Below are 17151 nucleotides of genomic sequence, written 5' to 3'. Positions count from 1 at the left end.
TGCGCTTCTGATATAGACAGGGCAACTATATTATAGAACCGGGGACGAGCTCCAGAGTCAGGTTGGAACGCACGATGTCACAGTACATAGATTGGATCTGTAATGTATGGGCTTAGGTTGGCCGCAGAGTATTCTTCAGTCTTCGGTTCGACAGTGACACAGCTTGTAACAGCTGGGTAACGCCAAACTCGCAGCGACTCAGGAAGAAGAGTTCAAACGTGCAAGCAACATAAACATAGGGCATCGAAAGAATGCGCGTAGAATGTTCGACGTCGGTGGTTTATCGGCTGCTTCACCAGTTCTGGAAACTCATTCGTAAGAATCTCAACGTGCTTCCTGCTTGGGACTCCTGAACCACGAAGCAGTATGTGCTGGGACGATGGAACGCGCTTGACAGCCGCCTCGTGTTCCAATCCACCTAAACCTCACTTGTAGGTATGGCCATGAACGGAGAAGAGGCCTTTCAGGGTAACTTGTTCCACTACAGTAAGTGTAAGGAGCAAATTCCTGGTACAGTACGTAACTCCCCACGTCGCTTGGCGGCGCGAGCCAGTCAATATATTTCCTGGTCTTTAGCTTGGGTATTAATTCACCGGAGAAGGTCTGGTTGGCAGTCCTAGCGTAGCCTTCCCTGCTCATGCCACGCCGATCTTCTTAGGGCCAAGTGGAATCGAAGGGCCGCCCCGGACCTCCTATCTAAGCCCCCTTTTATTCTTGTACCGCCCGGATGGTACCAGTTGCCGTCCCAACAGCTATGTATGGATCTCTCAATTTTATTAGACCCAGATGCTGCCGCGGGTATTTTGGGGCAATAATTATCGTGGCCTTTTCGAGCAATATCCTTTAGCTACCCTGAGGTATTGTTCGGGATAAGTTTGCTGCAAGCTACGCTTTTGCTCGACGGCCGGGGAAGTCAAGGTCCAGATCCCATCGGGGGTGACAGACGAAATTGGTCCCTGCTGAAGAAAATCTCCGTCTGGCTGGCATAATAGTCCGGCGGCATTTTACGCATAAATCTTGTAATTACGGATTGATCGCGTGCGACATAATCGTCCTAGGATCACATTTTGATCCAGGCGCATAAAAATATTCCGACTAGGCGAGATGAATTATAACTGCTCTTCTAAATGATATTCTTATATATCGTCATCACGTTGACGTGAGGGTAACTCGGAGTTATCCCGGGCTCGTCTTTTTTTATCGTACATACACTGCCGACTAACAAGCGTTAGCGTATAGACCAAACGACCTTTGATTGTCCCGTCCTACCATCATCTCCACTAGTAACACATCTGACAATAGCTTAGTTTGGACTAGAATGTACTAGGGTTACTATGCATTTCGGTTACATCTTGTGGGTACGGTGATACGAGTACGGTTAATATACATTTGCCTCGGCTTTGCAAATATACAACGGTTGAAACTAGTCTGCGAAGGGTTCAACGTTGGTATTGATGTGCACACTTCGTTTATCCGGGACTGAACGCTGAACACAAGCAGGATCGATAGTGGCGTATTTAATAGCCGTAATTTTTAACTACTCAAAGTAGTCTCTGTAGTGGTGTTACGCTATATTGCCATCTATAGCCGCTGACATGCAACATGTGCTTAGCAAGCTTAGACGATATATAATATTAAGGCGGAATCGTTAGTTCGGCTTGTAAGATGACGGCTTCTTTAAACTTGACCAAGTGGATGCTCAACTAATGTATGATGATGGTCTGTGCCTCTCCCACTGGGACGGTCCAAGAGGTTTGATAGAGTGCTTAAACGCGAATGATCTACCTTCCGGGCGGGAGCACTAACTGCGCCGGTACCTAGTGGCCACAGACCGCCCAATGCTCTCAGGAGAGGGCATTTTTACATACCTATAGTTAAGCTTGTTAGAGCCCCACCAGGTCAATAATGTCTAGGTTAGTGCCTTCGCACAGGCCAAATAATAGGTAACCTGGCACCGAGGATTGACTCTTTACTCAGAATCGTGCGGCAATATCGCACGCTAGATACTATGTATATAATGGCCGTGCAGTGGTGCAGTGGTGCCCGACTTGGCCGAATTAAAGATATTTAGGTAACTGTACTTCAGTCTTCTTTAGTCCTCTTCAAGACTTCAAGTGAGGTAAGTATTGAGAATATCGACTGATGCGGATGTGAGCAAATGAAACCCCAGTTCAGATATATCCACAGTCGATAGCCTGGATGATCAAATTTTGACCGCCTTTGGAGGCAACCCCTTACACATCTCTCTGAAGCGTTGGACTCGGACAGCAATTATTGATATTGGACGGCTTATTATGGCAAGGATAGGAACAAGGATGTCAGCCGTAAATGTGTATGTGGGTGTGTTGAGAATCTCGGTTGATAACCTTGGCGAGCAAAGAGCCTCTGCTGTACGTAGTATAGGTACGTACATGGTAGCGACATCTTTCCCACACGATCTGATCTGGTTGGGGTCCGGAAGAAAGCCCTTGTCCAAAGTAATGACTTGAAGGGGGCATGACTTGACTTCCTAGGACATAAGTCCACTTCGAATATTAGAATAGGAGGTCAATACACACCGATGTGGATAAGATGAGACAGAGTCCCGGGGTGGAAGTAGGGTTGCCATGTGCTATCTCCTGCTTGAAATAATTGAATGAAGATGACGCAAGACGAAATGGTTGTAAAGGTGAAGAATTTCTATTAAGGCAGGGAAGACAAGTAAAGGTTACACAAATAGATACGCTATTGTAAGTATATTTGTAAGGTAGGTGCAGGTAAGGTATGGATTATTCGGGAAGGTGCATTGGTTTCTGCCACAACCGCAACTTCTAAGCCCACCACGGGAAGAGTGAGGCGTTCCGGGAGCGGAAAATCAACCTAACACTTACATCTTCACTTCCATACATCTTCTAATACCTATTACATATTTGAAATATACGACAAAATAAGTAACGGTAGTTCATCACCAGCAACGTTACGTAGGAATTATATGCTTCTAAGTTATAGGTCTATACTCTATACTACCTGTTATAGTATTTATTATAAGCAGCTAATTATAAGAGGTAGTTATTAGTTATATACTACAAAGCGCATGTGTGTATACTCAACAGCCTCATACTCGACCCGGACATTAAATTACCAATTACCTTTATTAGTTGCGCAGCTATACCCTTGGACGCGTTGCGCATATTTCCTTATGAGAAACCGGTACTTGATTTTTCCGGCTCCTTAACTAATAATGGAAGCTAATAATTAAGATACTTGGATGTCCAGGCGCTGCTCGCTGGTGGTGCGGGTAAGTTGCATGTGGCTTACGGGAGCGTTCGGCCTAAATTATTCTAAGATCGCTCGATATGATTAATATTGCAGAGAGACACTGGGGAAAGGCGCCTTTGCTTGAAAAGAAAAATCTCCGAAGTTCCGGCTCAGATCTCCAAGTAGCATGCTCTTATCATTTGAACCATTACTATAGTACCTATATGTAGGCAAGGCTTGCGCATAAGTCGGCTCGCATCTTATGCTCCCACGTTTTATTATTCGGCTGCTCCCTGTCAATAGTAAGCTCACCCCTGGTTGTCATCGCCCACTACCTAGGTACATACATACATACATATGTGTATGCATGTATATGTACGTATATATGTATGGATTACACGGATTAGATATGTATAATTTGATGACGATACTTTGTCAAACGTTTCTTAGTGGGTTTTTATAAGGTTCACTGATCCACGACCACCCAAGGCGCAACGGTGTTGGGTAGCGAAAGACCAAGACCAAGAGAGAGCTACGTACCTACGCTACATACATTAGGTAGTCAACATTGGGAGAGAGGCTTCTGCACATGCCGGAACGCATCATGCATCAAGGTCCCATCCCATGTGGAGATCATGGCTGTAATCTTAAGTCCAGCTGATCTCGGGTGAAAATTTGCGGTGTACAAAGTAACGGGTGTACGTATTATCGAGAAAGAAGCACACGACGTTGAGATGTTGGCGCTGGTTGGCGCTGAAAACGGCTGTAATTTGGACCGCCGTGATTAGCAGATATTCGAACGCGAGAGCGGTGATGGTTATTTTAAGCTTGTTCCATGGGTTTGACCTATCCCAAAATTATAAATCCACATGCCCCGGTCCGTTAGGTGATTAGAATGGGGTTTTCCATTTCCAGCTGCACTGTATTCTCCAGTACCTAATCCTCTAGTTATCCCGTACTACGTATACGCAATAAAGGCAGCTATCGAACCACAGACGGCCAAACGGATCTAGAAGCACGATTGGCCGTCGTCCGGTCAGTGGTGAATCTTCAGACATGAGATGAAAGACTAGTGGCTTGCTTCCTTGGTGGCCTCAGAGTGAATACATGTTCTATTGGATTATTGAACTCGGGAGACGAGACGCTACACGGCAGCAGAACGCCCTGGCAGATCTCGGTCCAGATTGAAGAAGCTCCATCTCCAAGGCCCAAGGCTCGATGGGGTTTTGCGGGGGTAACCGTATCAAGTTTTTGAGGCCTCATATGCCACTTCTTCCCCCAGTGTCTTAGCTACGATGAGTCTAAAAGAGCACTTGTGACCGGAAGCGCCAGAGCATCCACGAAGCGCCATACTCCTCCGCGTACAATGGTTCCGGTGGCGTCTCAACGCTTCATCCACATCTGAGACAATGGCCTACAGGTTGGTGGGCGCGGGCGTCCAAGTAAAAGATCCGCAGGCGCTTATAAGATGGGCTCAGGCCAATGGCGGGGATCGGCCGGAAGCTTTAATCCCTAAACTAAGTACTATGTAGACCAAGAAAACGAGTCGTAATAGATTTGACAAACTGCTCAGCTTTCTTGTATTATTGATGAAGTTCAACCGTGGAATTTTGCGGGACCGAAAAGAACCCCGGCTGCTAAAGATTTGCCAACATTCATCTCTAAAAGTCCAGCCCGCTGTAGGCAGACAACCGCGTCAGGCTATCTCGTACGTGTAATGGTTGTATTGTATTATAAGTACCCATGTATATGCTTGGCTATTATCGAAATAAGGCGGTGGGCTACCTAACCTTGAAATCTACGCCTGATACATACATAAAGTGCTGATGAGCCATAAGCTCAACCGCGTCTAGACGGCAGGCCGGGATGCAAGGACAGGCATACACCGGCATAATGGGCCAAATTATCATAATGTTAGTCTGGTCCCCGGAGAATGGACGCGATATGAAAGTGCAACTCTATTGATAGGCGCATTGACGATGATCATTAATGTAGCAGTGATGTAGTAATGGTCTGTTGAGGGTCGCGACTTTTCGACCTACATATTCCTAATGTTGACCGTAATGTTGACCATAGTTAGGAGAGGTCAAATTAAAGAGCAGGAGAGGTGAGATAACGTGATGGCAATGTTGACTGGTTGGCAACACATCCAAACGCATCCAAACTCGTCAGAAACGCGGTTAGCGTGTAATCTGAAGTTTATTAACTAACCGTCTGGGCAAACTGCCCAATGCTCTCAGGTGTACAACAGCTAATAAGCCACAATATAAGAGACCGTTGTATCGTTGTATGACCACATGGCAGACCCGGATCTGAGCAGCCGCATCCTAGCCACAACCCACCTTCGTACACAATCTGGTACGCAGACGGCAAGTATCTCATTAGCAGCCCTATCTTAAGATGTAAGTAGACTAATAGTTATTTACTATGCATCCGCAATGAGGAAAACGCCAATGCTGAATGCTACCCGCTTGGACTAGTACAGAATAGACGATATATATTATGAGGTTCGTGGTATATAATACATAGTTGCCATGTGTTATGCGTTGCATGGTAGGGAACTACCGCAATAGTCGTCCTTAGCGGGATCACACCGTCACATTTGGTATTTCTAGACCAGATTTGTATTGATTATGTATACGACTAGAGGTTTGAGAGATACTAGCCCCCTCTAATTAAGATACTACTATACCCTTTTTTCGAGAAACGAGGCTTGCCGTTGAACCTGTCGAGCACGTCGAGCACATCGAGGAAGATACCGGGCTCTGCCGAATTGCGTAATTGCGATGCGGAATAGTCTGGAGAAAAGTTATATCTATTTATTATTAGCGGCGAGCTCAGAAAAGCTACCCGTAGATAAACTACTACATTTATTTTCCTGCTAATTAAGTACCAGGTCGCCGATGGAGCCCGTATTCTTTACCCTTTCGGGATCATGCGTCAACAGGCTTACCCGGTTCTATCTAGCACACACATGTCACTAGGTCTGGGTAGAGTAAAACTAATCCCAAATTGATGTGACCTCGCACATAACCCCACGCCGATCACCGCAGGTCTTGAATCCTTTTTCAAGGCTGGGCTTTCTTAGTTTGAATGCTTAGCTTTTCTTCATCGAAGAAGTCTCTGGGGAAATGAGGCGTCATGTTGGTATCTAGCACATACATGCTAAGGCATTAAAAGCTCGGACGATGTGACTGTCGATCCTCGCATCGCGCCGTACGTACATACATACATACATATGTACCATGATCGATAGTCCTTTTTTTCTTTTTACCCCTGCTCTGACGTTCGTCATTGCTGGGCAGGGGTGAGAGGGGACGGCTCGAGAAAGTCTAGATAAGAAGTTTAAAGACACGATATTATGGTCGGCGTGAGCGAGGATCAGCCATTGAACCAACAACTTGATTAGACACACCCATTATTAGTAGACACCTAATAGTATAGTAATGTAGTATATACTACGTATATTCATCTCATCATCTCACTCTATTCAAGGCTAGTCGTATGCAGTGTAGAATGAACAATAACACCATGCAAGGCTAAGAATAAATGGAGCATCATCGTATGTACTGTACTGTATATGCAGCTACGTACAAACTTTTTTCTCTCTCTTTCAATAATCTGTACTTTAAAATGTCGATGCATGAACTCGGCAGGCCTTCCTTGTCCCCCTCGACCAATCCCGGCTTGGTCCATGCAGAATTGATCGAAACCCAGAACTTGGTATGTAGTACCTGCAAGATTTCCCCATGTCGATTGCCAGTTGATTATCTAGAAGAAATGTGCTTACAATACGAGGTGAAATGAAATACAATCAAAATTTTTGACTTCATCACATCCCTCAAATAAGATCCATCCACCTCAGATGCGACAATGATCGTAGAGCCGCCGCTAAGGAACTGCCGCCGGCTAGGCACGCGGCCAAGTCCCTTCAAAGTCCGGTTCCGCTCAAGCCTCCCCTATTATTCGGACCCATGCTGCCATGTTGCCATGCTGCCATGCTACTGTACACTACTCACGGGGGGAGTTTTTATTCTGCGGCCGTAGATTATCCACCATTAAAATTTCAAGACTTACCCATCTCCGTAAGGAGCAGGAGGAAGTTATGTTGTATATACTATCGTACACCGTAATTCCTTTCTTGCCACGTACTGCTTCGTATGTAAATGAGAGGCGGGAGAGTCGAGGTCGGTGAGGTTCAGGTTAACAGTAACTATATTTGCGAATCTGACTTTTCATCTACTTCCTCCAGCTAGCTTCATGAAGGCCGGGTCCTTAGTCGGTGACGGTTACGTACTAAAAGCTCGGGATACCACCTCTTTACGTTATGGCTTCTTTTCCCGGGAACGATTGTTAGCTTATCTTAAAGTAGAGCCTCATAGAAGAGAGCGTTAGTAGGTAATACCTATGCCCATACCTAATTATACCTATACCTACCATACCTAGGTACGTAGGGGAATACCTACTACATACTCGCAGTATGTCACGTATTATAAAATTGTTAATATTGTTAGTGTGTGTATTGTTGGTACACGTCTAATCTTACTATACATAGGTAATAATACCTACCTAAGTTAGCTATCTAATATGAAAAGCCGTAGAAGGTATCATCTTTACGCGGACTAAATTTTAAACTTCCTTGGTGTCTTTGTAAGTAAGAATACTGATGTCGAATCTTCCGCTGATCTTATTATTATCCTCTTTTACGGATTACATCATCTTCATATAATGCACGTGTAAGATGCTACTCGTCAATCTATTTGATTGAGCTGAGGCCTGGACGTTGGACCTTCTGGACTCGTCTTCCTCCAATCAAAATTAACGTCCGGCCAATAGTTAACTCGCCATTTGACGCCGGAAGCCGATTTGGTCAGTATTATTTTTTTTTATTCCGTTGTTTTTTTTTTCTACCTTCTTTTACTGGCTGGCCGACGTACAATTTTCCCACCCATACGTTGGTCCTCAATTAGCTGTAGTAACATATACGTACTCTCATTTGGTTTCAACTACTTCGTCTTTGTTAGAGCTACGGCCTTAGATATTACATCTTGTCTGATTATTCGACTTATTTACAACAACAACAACAAAATACACAACTTTACAATAACTTCTCAATAGGTCATCAGGGTCCCTTGCAGTGTATTAAAGTTACGTGCATACAAACTTACATATCTGCGCAAAGACTGCATAACCGGGCATTTTCTTAAACTGCTTCTCTTGCATCCCGCTCCTACCCTCTTAAAGGCAGACTTATTAGCGAGAACTTTTAACGTACCGTTCGTTTCCCCTTGTTAGGGGCTATATGAGGTCAGAGATAGTAGCAGTAGGTCGGCCTGCTAGGTCGTGGGCCGGCAATCAGAAACGCACACCCCCTCCTAAAAGCCGTTGAGCAATACACACCCCTTAAGTACTGTATGTAGAACTCTACCCCTTCGTCTCTTAGTCCCTCGAATCTCGATAAACCCTAGCCAATTAAAGACACATGTTTGGAAAATCTGTCTCATTATTTCCGTTGCGCATTTCTTAGCAATCTCAGGGCGCTCAGACGAGGTCACATCATGGCTGTTCGCGGGGAATTCTCAGATCGCCAGGGTTAAAGACAAAAAAGAAAGGAACAGGTGGAAGACACGCAGGGGACGCAAAGTACAATAAATTGTACTGTATCGCATGGTCTGTGATAGCATCGTGGGATGTTACAAGATGAACATAGGGGATTTCGTTCATGGCCGTTGCTAGCCTGTTAGCCCTCTCCGCTACCCTTAAATCCCTGATCAATGATTAGCAACCAATGCTTCCCCGTTGAGGCCGGGGTCTACCCTGACAGGTCCACAGCGCCCATGGGACCCTGGACAGTACTAGGATTTTACCATCATGGCGACCTTGTCGAGTAGGTCCACCTCTATCTAGCACTACTACCCATCTTCATCCTTACTCTCAGCACATTTATTAGCCGGCTAGTACTTGTACAGTGACTAGTACTTTCTGTACATGTGCCCCTTCTCGTTGTCATTGTTGTTCTTTAGAAGACATATCTTATTATTAGCTTCTTGCATACTCGCCTCGTCACATCGACAACTCTTCAGGGATCTTTCAAGAAGTCTCTCTACTACCCTTTGTGTCTTTCTCCATGCCCACTCCCTGCCATAGAAAATATACCCCCAGTACATACAGTACAATACATCCCAGCCTAAGCCCAGCGCCCGTGCCAGCGCATTCCCAGTGCTTGTCAACGAAGAACTGCCAAGCAGGCCTGGCGCGTGTGTAGCTACTGGCCTTGTACTTTCGTATGCCGCCCCAAAAGAGCTTGTACCCTGGTTCGTACCTAAATTGTCCCAATCTCTAATATTAAAGTCGCACAAAAGCCTCCCGCGACCTTATCCAGACCCAAAAGTTGTCGAGCTTCTCCATCTCGAGACGACAAGTTGGCATCATCAAGCTCTGCCCGACACAGCTACCGTCGGCACGTTGCCTCCCAGGCCTCCAAGACCCAAGGGCTATATCTCACCGTGCTACAAGGAGACCGGTCGTGTGTCTTGTGCTGCAGCTCCCCGTCATCCCATCTCCTAGGTTTCCACCAACTTCGCAGCGCGCCGTATCACTGGATTCTCTAACCTTGACTGAGCCAGTACCACAGGCGATTTTGCTTGTCTAACGCTGTCTTTTAACTTGCGCCATCGATTCAAGACGAGTCAGGACTGAGTCGCTATTACTAACTGGTCTTCGACTTGCCTTGGCCGTATAACTTTCCAGCTAATAAACTCCTTACGGAAGTGAAAAGAACTGAGCTGAGAACTACCCTTCTAATTCTTGGGATATTTCAAACCTGGGTTGCCACTCACGGACTTGGAAAAAAAAAAAGCGTTGCTTACCAACTGGTGCGATCCGCGGACCAATAAGTGATTTTGAAGACATCCCCGAATTTGCGAGCAAGCCTGGGCATGATATTTGTCGAGAATCGACGGAACCATATCTAAACGGTATTTCCATACTCCTAGCGAAGGTGCCAGGCCGCCGCTTGGAAAGAGACGAAGACGTTGGGGGCTCACGGTCCTGTCGTATACTCTCCCCCGGCTGCATCCATGCAAACTCTTATTTATCGTGCTGAGCAGTCAAACCATCCGCTCGGCCAGCGCCGAGGTTTATTGAATCTGGCGAACTTCTCTCTAGACCTGTCCTGGGCCAGAGCAGAGACGGATTGTGCTCTTAGCAGCACAAGGGCGTATCCCTCTCCGCCCATGTCAGGGTCTCCACCACCACTCCCGCCCAAATCATACCCAGAGGTCGGTGATCGAGGTCAGGGAAGCTTCCAGCCCACTAGTCATGATGCGTATCGTCCAAGCTCAACGGTTCCAGGAGGCGAGTATCGAGCAGCACCACCGCAACCGTCCTTACTACCCCCTACAACCAGCTCCACCAGACCATACCCCCCAGAGGCTCCGGAGCGAATGCCATACCCATATCACCGCCCGGAAGACACGATGGGAAGACCTATTTCCTACGCACAGCAACCAGGCCCGATGGTTCCCCAGCCTCAGTACTCGCTTCCTCCTGTAGTTGGACCAAATATAGGACCGTCATCCTATCCGATGCCGAGTAATCCGCAAGGCGCCGAGAACCCGCCTTACGCCTCTCCGAAATCCCAGCGGAAAACTAAGGGGCACGTGGCTTCAGCTTGCGTGCCCTGCAAAAGAGCACATTTAAGGTACTGTAGAGAATTTGATCCCATCCCTCTGTTCTAATAGACTTATATACTAACTATTGTTAGATGTGATGGTATGTATTGAAATCCGTTTATTCACGTTATTTCTCCGTTGTCGGTTATATGCTCGAGGTAGCCCTGGAGGGAAAGCCACGAAAATGAGCAACTATAAGCATAGTATCGATCAACTAAAACCGTCCTTTGGATGGTAAGGTATGAGGGATCCCTTGCATTCATGGGTTATGGCAGCGGGTAAACAGGCTTTTACTATGAAGGGGGGAAAACGAATTCCGCTTTGAATTCCGGATTTTCGCCCTTTTTAGCAGAGATAACGCCAATAAGTCAGTAAAACGACCAACAATTCGCTTTATACACCAGGGCTCAGCAAGGAGACCGGTGTAGGTAACGAAAGCACCGGGGTAGTTGGGCGCAGCAAAAAGGGCGGGATAATCCCTATAATGGGGAGTTGCATGCTGCCATCATCAAACCCCAGGACCATGATGAATTTGTCACAACCATGAAACTCCAGGATGCAGCTCTTCCGACCCGATTAGGCGTTTCAACATCCCCCCCCCAAAACTACATCCCTCATAGTGGATTGTTCGCGGAGGACATATTTCCCATGTTCCAATCCGGGTCCGAGGGAATCTCATTTCTTTATTTCATATGCGCTTACATGTCGTGAAATCGTGGTATAAAGCTGACCATATGTGCCTACAATAGCCCAGCGGCCATGCTCGCGGTGTCTGAGCAACGGCAAAGAAGACTCATGTGTTGATGTCCAACATAAAAAGCGCGGCCGACCCCGATTACGCGATGACAACCAACCCCGATTCGATACGGGAAGATTCCCTCCTCATCCGAGCGATCCAGCAATACGACGACCAGTCTCACTTTATTCACCGATTAGCGCAGTATCTGCCTCGTACGAGGACCCTCTTCGAAGAAACCATTCTTATAGAGTGTTAAAATCAAATCCGAGTAATGATTCAGTTCCGCCTAGATTTATCGAGCGTGGATCGACTTCAGACGCAAACATCTTCCCTGCGCCTATTTCCATACCCCCCCGTGCACATGAACCAGTGGCTTTTTTGACGACAGATTTGGAGATCATGGGGGCATCGGGAACTTTTATGGAAGCAGTAGGTGTTCGATCAGTCATGGGTCGAAGGTTGTTAGATGTCGTCAATCCGGGAGAGCGTGATAGAGTTTTTGCGCTCCAGAGGTCTCTACAAGACGAACAGGGAAAAAAGGAACCGAATTATTTACCGCCAATTTTCGGAAAAGAAGAGGCCGCGAGGGTGATACAGGCACTGCCATTCAGTCCAGAGTCGATATCGAGGTTCCAACTAGATCGTCATGATTTTTTCAACTTTGTCGGGGGAGACGGACAGTTACGACCTTACCCAATCCGCGTCGGACTAGCGAAGGAGGACTCGATATATTTCGTCGTATTGCTCCTGTTAAACCGTCCAGCCCAGCCGTTCCCCCACCTATCGCCCTCTCCTCACTCCCGAGATTTTCAATATTCATTCCAACAGTCATATGCTCAGTTGACTCCGATTTCGGGTTCCTTCGACTCTATACGGCCTCGATATGGGGAATCGTCTCGCGAAGGTGCTTACACACCACGGCAACCACCAACACCTGCACCTATAGCCTCAGGCCTTACCCCCGGCATCAGTCCGAACGTTTCTTCTTACTCCGCTTCCACCCCCTCGCGAATCGAGCCCCCCGCCGGTCCTTCTCACCATATCCCAAGGAGCGAGCTTCCAGTCGTCAGGCCTCCCCAGCAAGTCGAATATCAACTACCTCCTATCCGTGGCCAGAGTCAAGCTGGCCCCTCAGGAGAACCGTCCAGTTGGCAGCGAGATGATCGTTCAAGTCGTGTCGACATTGGCGGATTAATAGAAAAGCCCGACCCGTCGCGACGAGGTCGGTAGCGGTTGATTAATACTCGGACATCATGAATCCTCCCATGTCTCGTCTCTAGGTAGTTCCGGTCTCTTTCGCAGGCTGGATGCCTTTGGCGCCTATCCGCTAGGTTAATGTTTGATACTACACCCCATTCGCACTCGAATTGTAAACTATACCCATATCGCGCATCCATCGTTTTCAGTCGCGCAGGAGATACCATGTACAACATAATGCATCTTTCCATCTATATATCATACGTCCGCTATTACACGGCGTCTGCTTTCCAGGGCCATTCTAATATGAGCATGATCCCACTTAACCATTTTATCGCCTTGGTTGAGCCGTCCGGATTTGAGTTTTCTCTTTACCGATCCCGTCGCCCTGGTTGATTTGGGTACCTAATCATGTTTCTAATCGCATATCGAATTGTTTTTCCTCAGGTACGGCGTTTGAGGCTCTTGTTTCGTCACAAACCGGGAACTCGTGCGACCCCGGGAGGCGGCAGCACGAGGGGAGAAGAGGAGAGCGCAGCATAATGAGAAGAGTCGTTTTTTTTTTCGGAAAGTCAGCTGCATCTTCATGTACTATATATTAGGTCGGGCTTTGGGGCTCTGTTTTTGTGACGTGAATGGGAGACGGTGGCCTGGTGGTAAGGCCAGACTCGCCCAGCTTGCCCGTGCCAGACTGTTTGATGGCAACTCAGTGGAACCAGATAGGAGGGCGGGGTCTTTCGAGTTCGGGATCTCTCGCCGTCATTGTTCTAATCTTGTGTATATTTTTCTCCCCCAATTTCTGATCTCTATCTCGTCTTGTATCTAGTCAACAGTATCGGCCAAGGAAAGCGAGAGCGTGAGGCTCTATGGAGCGAGATCGTGTAATAAGATGCTAGTCCTGAGAAGAGGATATTGTATAGGTAGGTTGGAATTAAGGAAGAGGATGAGGGTAACGGGTAGGAGGTTATAGGTTATCTAGCCAAATACACGAAACAAGTGTGGGGGAGGGCAGAGTAAAAAAGGTAGAAATCACAGAAATTGGGATGGATATATCAATGAAACGAAACATTTTCCGTCGGGACAAGAAGGAAAAATTGGGTCTAGAAATGAAACAAGCGCGAGAAAACAAGAAACGGGCATGTTTACCGCGACTTTTAGAGATTTTCGTTTCGGTGGTAGGCTGATCAGATCCTATCCATCCATCAGATCCATCCAGGCCCGTCAATACAACCCGGGAAGCGAAGTTATATTCCGCCTCAACTAATTATTAGGATTCGGCCCGTCCTACCCGTGAATCCCCGTCTTGCTCTTCTCCAGATCTTTCCTTAGGATCCTCCTCTTAAATCTACAATTATGTTGTCGGGTTGGCGTAAGCGGTAACCAGTAAGAGGTCAGTGCTGGGTCGGTTGCTAGGTTTATTATGGTGGTTTGATATGATATCAAGGTCTATAATATAATGCTTCGTACCGGGAAAGTTGTTTTCATTTCCGAATATTACGACGGTATACATCAACAAGGCACCATCAAGACGGCACATGCTCGTCACTCACTCATATATACCTTACTTACATACATGTCCACGCAGACGCAAAATAGAATTCACGGGACGAAGATAACACACGCATACTGGAAGCGCTCACATATACACCGACTCTCACGCATAACGGGCGCTTGAAACGAACCAAAATTCTTACTGCTGTTGCTCGGATGCTTCTTACTCTCTTCCCCTCTTTTTCATTCCACAGTCCCCTGCTTGACCTGGGTATTCCTTGCTGAGACCTCGATCTTCCTAGCTCCGATCTCTGCAAATACAGTTACCGTGACGCCCTTGCAAACTTGCATCTTGCATCACCTCGGCCAGCCGAAGCACACCGCAAGATAAATAAGAAAAACATGCACGTACCACCCCCGTTTAGAAGGGTCCATGCCTGTGCAGACAAAATACGGACAAGCTTAACCTTAATCGAGGTGGGAATCAGTGCCGTGGTTGGCTCGCTAGCATCTAGTCATCAAACTGCGAAGGGGGGTGCGTGCCTGTATCTGGGCTTCTCACATTTTGGAGCAGCACGCAGTCGAGATTACCTACCGCTGGCCTACTACGTACATACATGAGATTATCTTATGTGGCCTGTCTACAGGGGTAAGTCAGTGGGTAAAATTGTCCGAGCCGTTGCAGCGTGCGCGCAGTGTTACGGGACTGCGGTACCGTAACGAGCCTACGGATGCACATCTGCACATCTAGCACGGGTAGGGTAGTAATGTCTAATAAACTGACGCTAATAAGAGAGAGGAAAGAAATAAAAACTCCCGACTGGTCCTCTCCTCTTGGGTCTTTTCGAATACCCTTGTCTAAGAGGTAATGATGCTTGTCATTGCGGAAGCGATCACTTACACAATACGCATCACACATGCACACCAACACCCAAGCTGTTGGCCCGCGAAGCCGGGGTTGATTCTTGGGGTTGGTAATAATCCTTCCGACCCAAAATTGATATATCGCGTGTACCTCTTAAACATCATCATCATATGTAAGAGTTATCGAATTATCACACTTAGGAGGGTTCTTTACTGTAATAATATCCTACATCCTTTAATATATCGTCTCGTAAAGTTGTAACTGTCCCGCAACTAGTTCCGAGCAGGCGGTTAAACTCGCCGGGGGATAAGTTTACAGTCTCAAAATGAAGCGTAACCCGAAATTCTTGAATGAAGATAACCACAAAGGCAAGAGTGACGTCGGGATGATGCATGACAGCGCAAGGGGTGAACAAAGACCCCTGACTACCTTTGCAGGCCTCTATAAGGGCATACGAATAACCAGAAAGTTATATCCTCATGACAGAGATTTAAACTGATCACAAAGCCTTCTAACTCCTCTTTCTGAAATAAGATTATTGGGTCGTTCTCGGTTGTTGTTATCTGAAGTACGCCTAGTGCTACCCTAGCCTCAACAAGGGTATGAATGCCGCTCTGTACTGGGTAGATTTACACTCATTCCCTCGACTAAATTCTTACCAACAGATGAGATAGAGAACGGATCTAGATTTACTACTGATTCTTCCTTATAAATTAAATTTCCTAAATAAAAGTACAGCATAAAACACAGGTCTTGTTTGATATGACTTGTGTTTTCCCTATTCCGGCAGTCTCTTCGAACATATCGTTTCTACCATGCGTGCTGTTAAGGGGTTTCCCGTTAAGAATACGGCTAAAGCCGATTGGCTCTAGTCAGCATCGCATTGACAAGGACACAGATATATCTTGGCCCTTAGGCAATGGTCCAGAGGTTGAAGTGCTAGACTAATCGTATAGCAAGTGATCGCCTTAGCTCTTAACTTGGAAATTCCTTGCCGAGCGTAAGCCGGAATCGGGCCCCTTGCCTATAAGCTAGTATATAGGTTGTATGATACCGAAATAACAGTAGCATGCATAGGGGAAAATTCAATATTACCGATTCTGGAAAGCTATCATTATCCGGTTGGACACTTGGTGTTACTTATAAACTTCGGTCTTCCTTCCGTATTCCGACAATGTGATGTTTATATTTTCGTGAAGCTCGGAATATCCCTAATCGTCAAGTTCATCACACTTTTACATTTTACCTACTATGAGAATCCTTTATCAAATCGGCTCTTTCGGAGGCAGTCTGACATGAACTTGGCTTAACATGAATCTATGATTATGCCTCAAATAGGCAAAGCCTGTAGGAAACCTACCTTATATATCATGTACGTAAGCCACCTAATTCACACCAATGTATCTCGTCACATATAATATTTGGTAGTTTTTTAGCGTAGCAATCCTTGGACCTTAATAATCATCTACCTGGCTTCGGCTCGCGAAATTAACAGCGTATATCGCAAAGTCTAAGATCGAGTTCTTTAACCGAGGAAAAAACTGGACAAAGTTAGAAATGCCTAGGGTTAAAATAAAATAATCCGTTCTTGAGAGTTGAAAATCGATCACTAACGCCTTATTATTGACAAGAATTTAAAAAACAATAAGCGCTATGTTAATAGCAGTTTGTCAATTATGGATTATGAGCAGGCAGCCTCAGATCTAAAAAGGAGGTCCAAGCGCATGAATGAACACAGTACAAGATACAGTACCAGACACAGTTAAATTCCCCTATCAATGCATATTCTGTGGATATGGTAAACGTTGATTGGCTACCTATGCGGCTTCCTCTCCTGTCTTACCTGTGGCTTACAGTACAAAGCAACATTGGATTCTAAGTTGCCGCTTCCAACTCACTCATATCCTATTCAGAAGGTACAACCTAGTGAAATAACAAACCGCTACCTA

At 46.3% G+C, this 17151-nt stretch overlaps 1 protein-coding gene across 1 annotated transcript; it reads left to right on the top strand.

Annotated features, from left to right (window-relative positions):
• Positions 1 to 10316: 10316 nt before the first annotated feature.
• Positions 10317 to 12879, top strand: GL218_04139 (uncharacterized protein; the record flags this gene model as incomplete). Its single annotated transcript, XM_033580723.1, has 3 exons — positions 10317 to 10939; positions 11003 to 11010; positions 11660 to 12879. 3 exons carry the CDS (start codon positions 10317 to 10319, stop codon positions 12877 to 12879), a joined length of 1851 nt encoding a protein of 616 aa, XP_033437031.1.
• Between the last annotated feature and the right edge of the window lie 4272 nt (positions 12880 to 17151).

The sequence above is a fragment of the Daldinia childiae genome, assembly GCF_008694065.1.
Source record: "Daldinia childiae strain JS-1345 chromosome Unknown Scaffold3, whole genome shotgun sequence".
In the NCBI taxonomy this organism is placed as follows: Eukaryota; Fungi; Ascomycota; class Sordariomycetes; order Xylariales; family Hypoxylaceae; genus Daldinia; species Daldinia childiae.
This window is presented reverse-complemented; position numbering and strand designations above follow the sequence as displayed.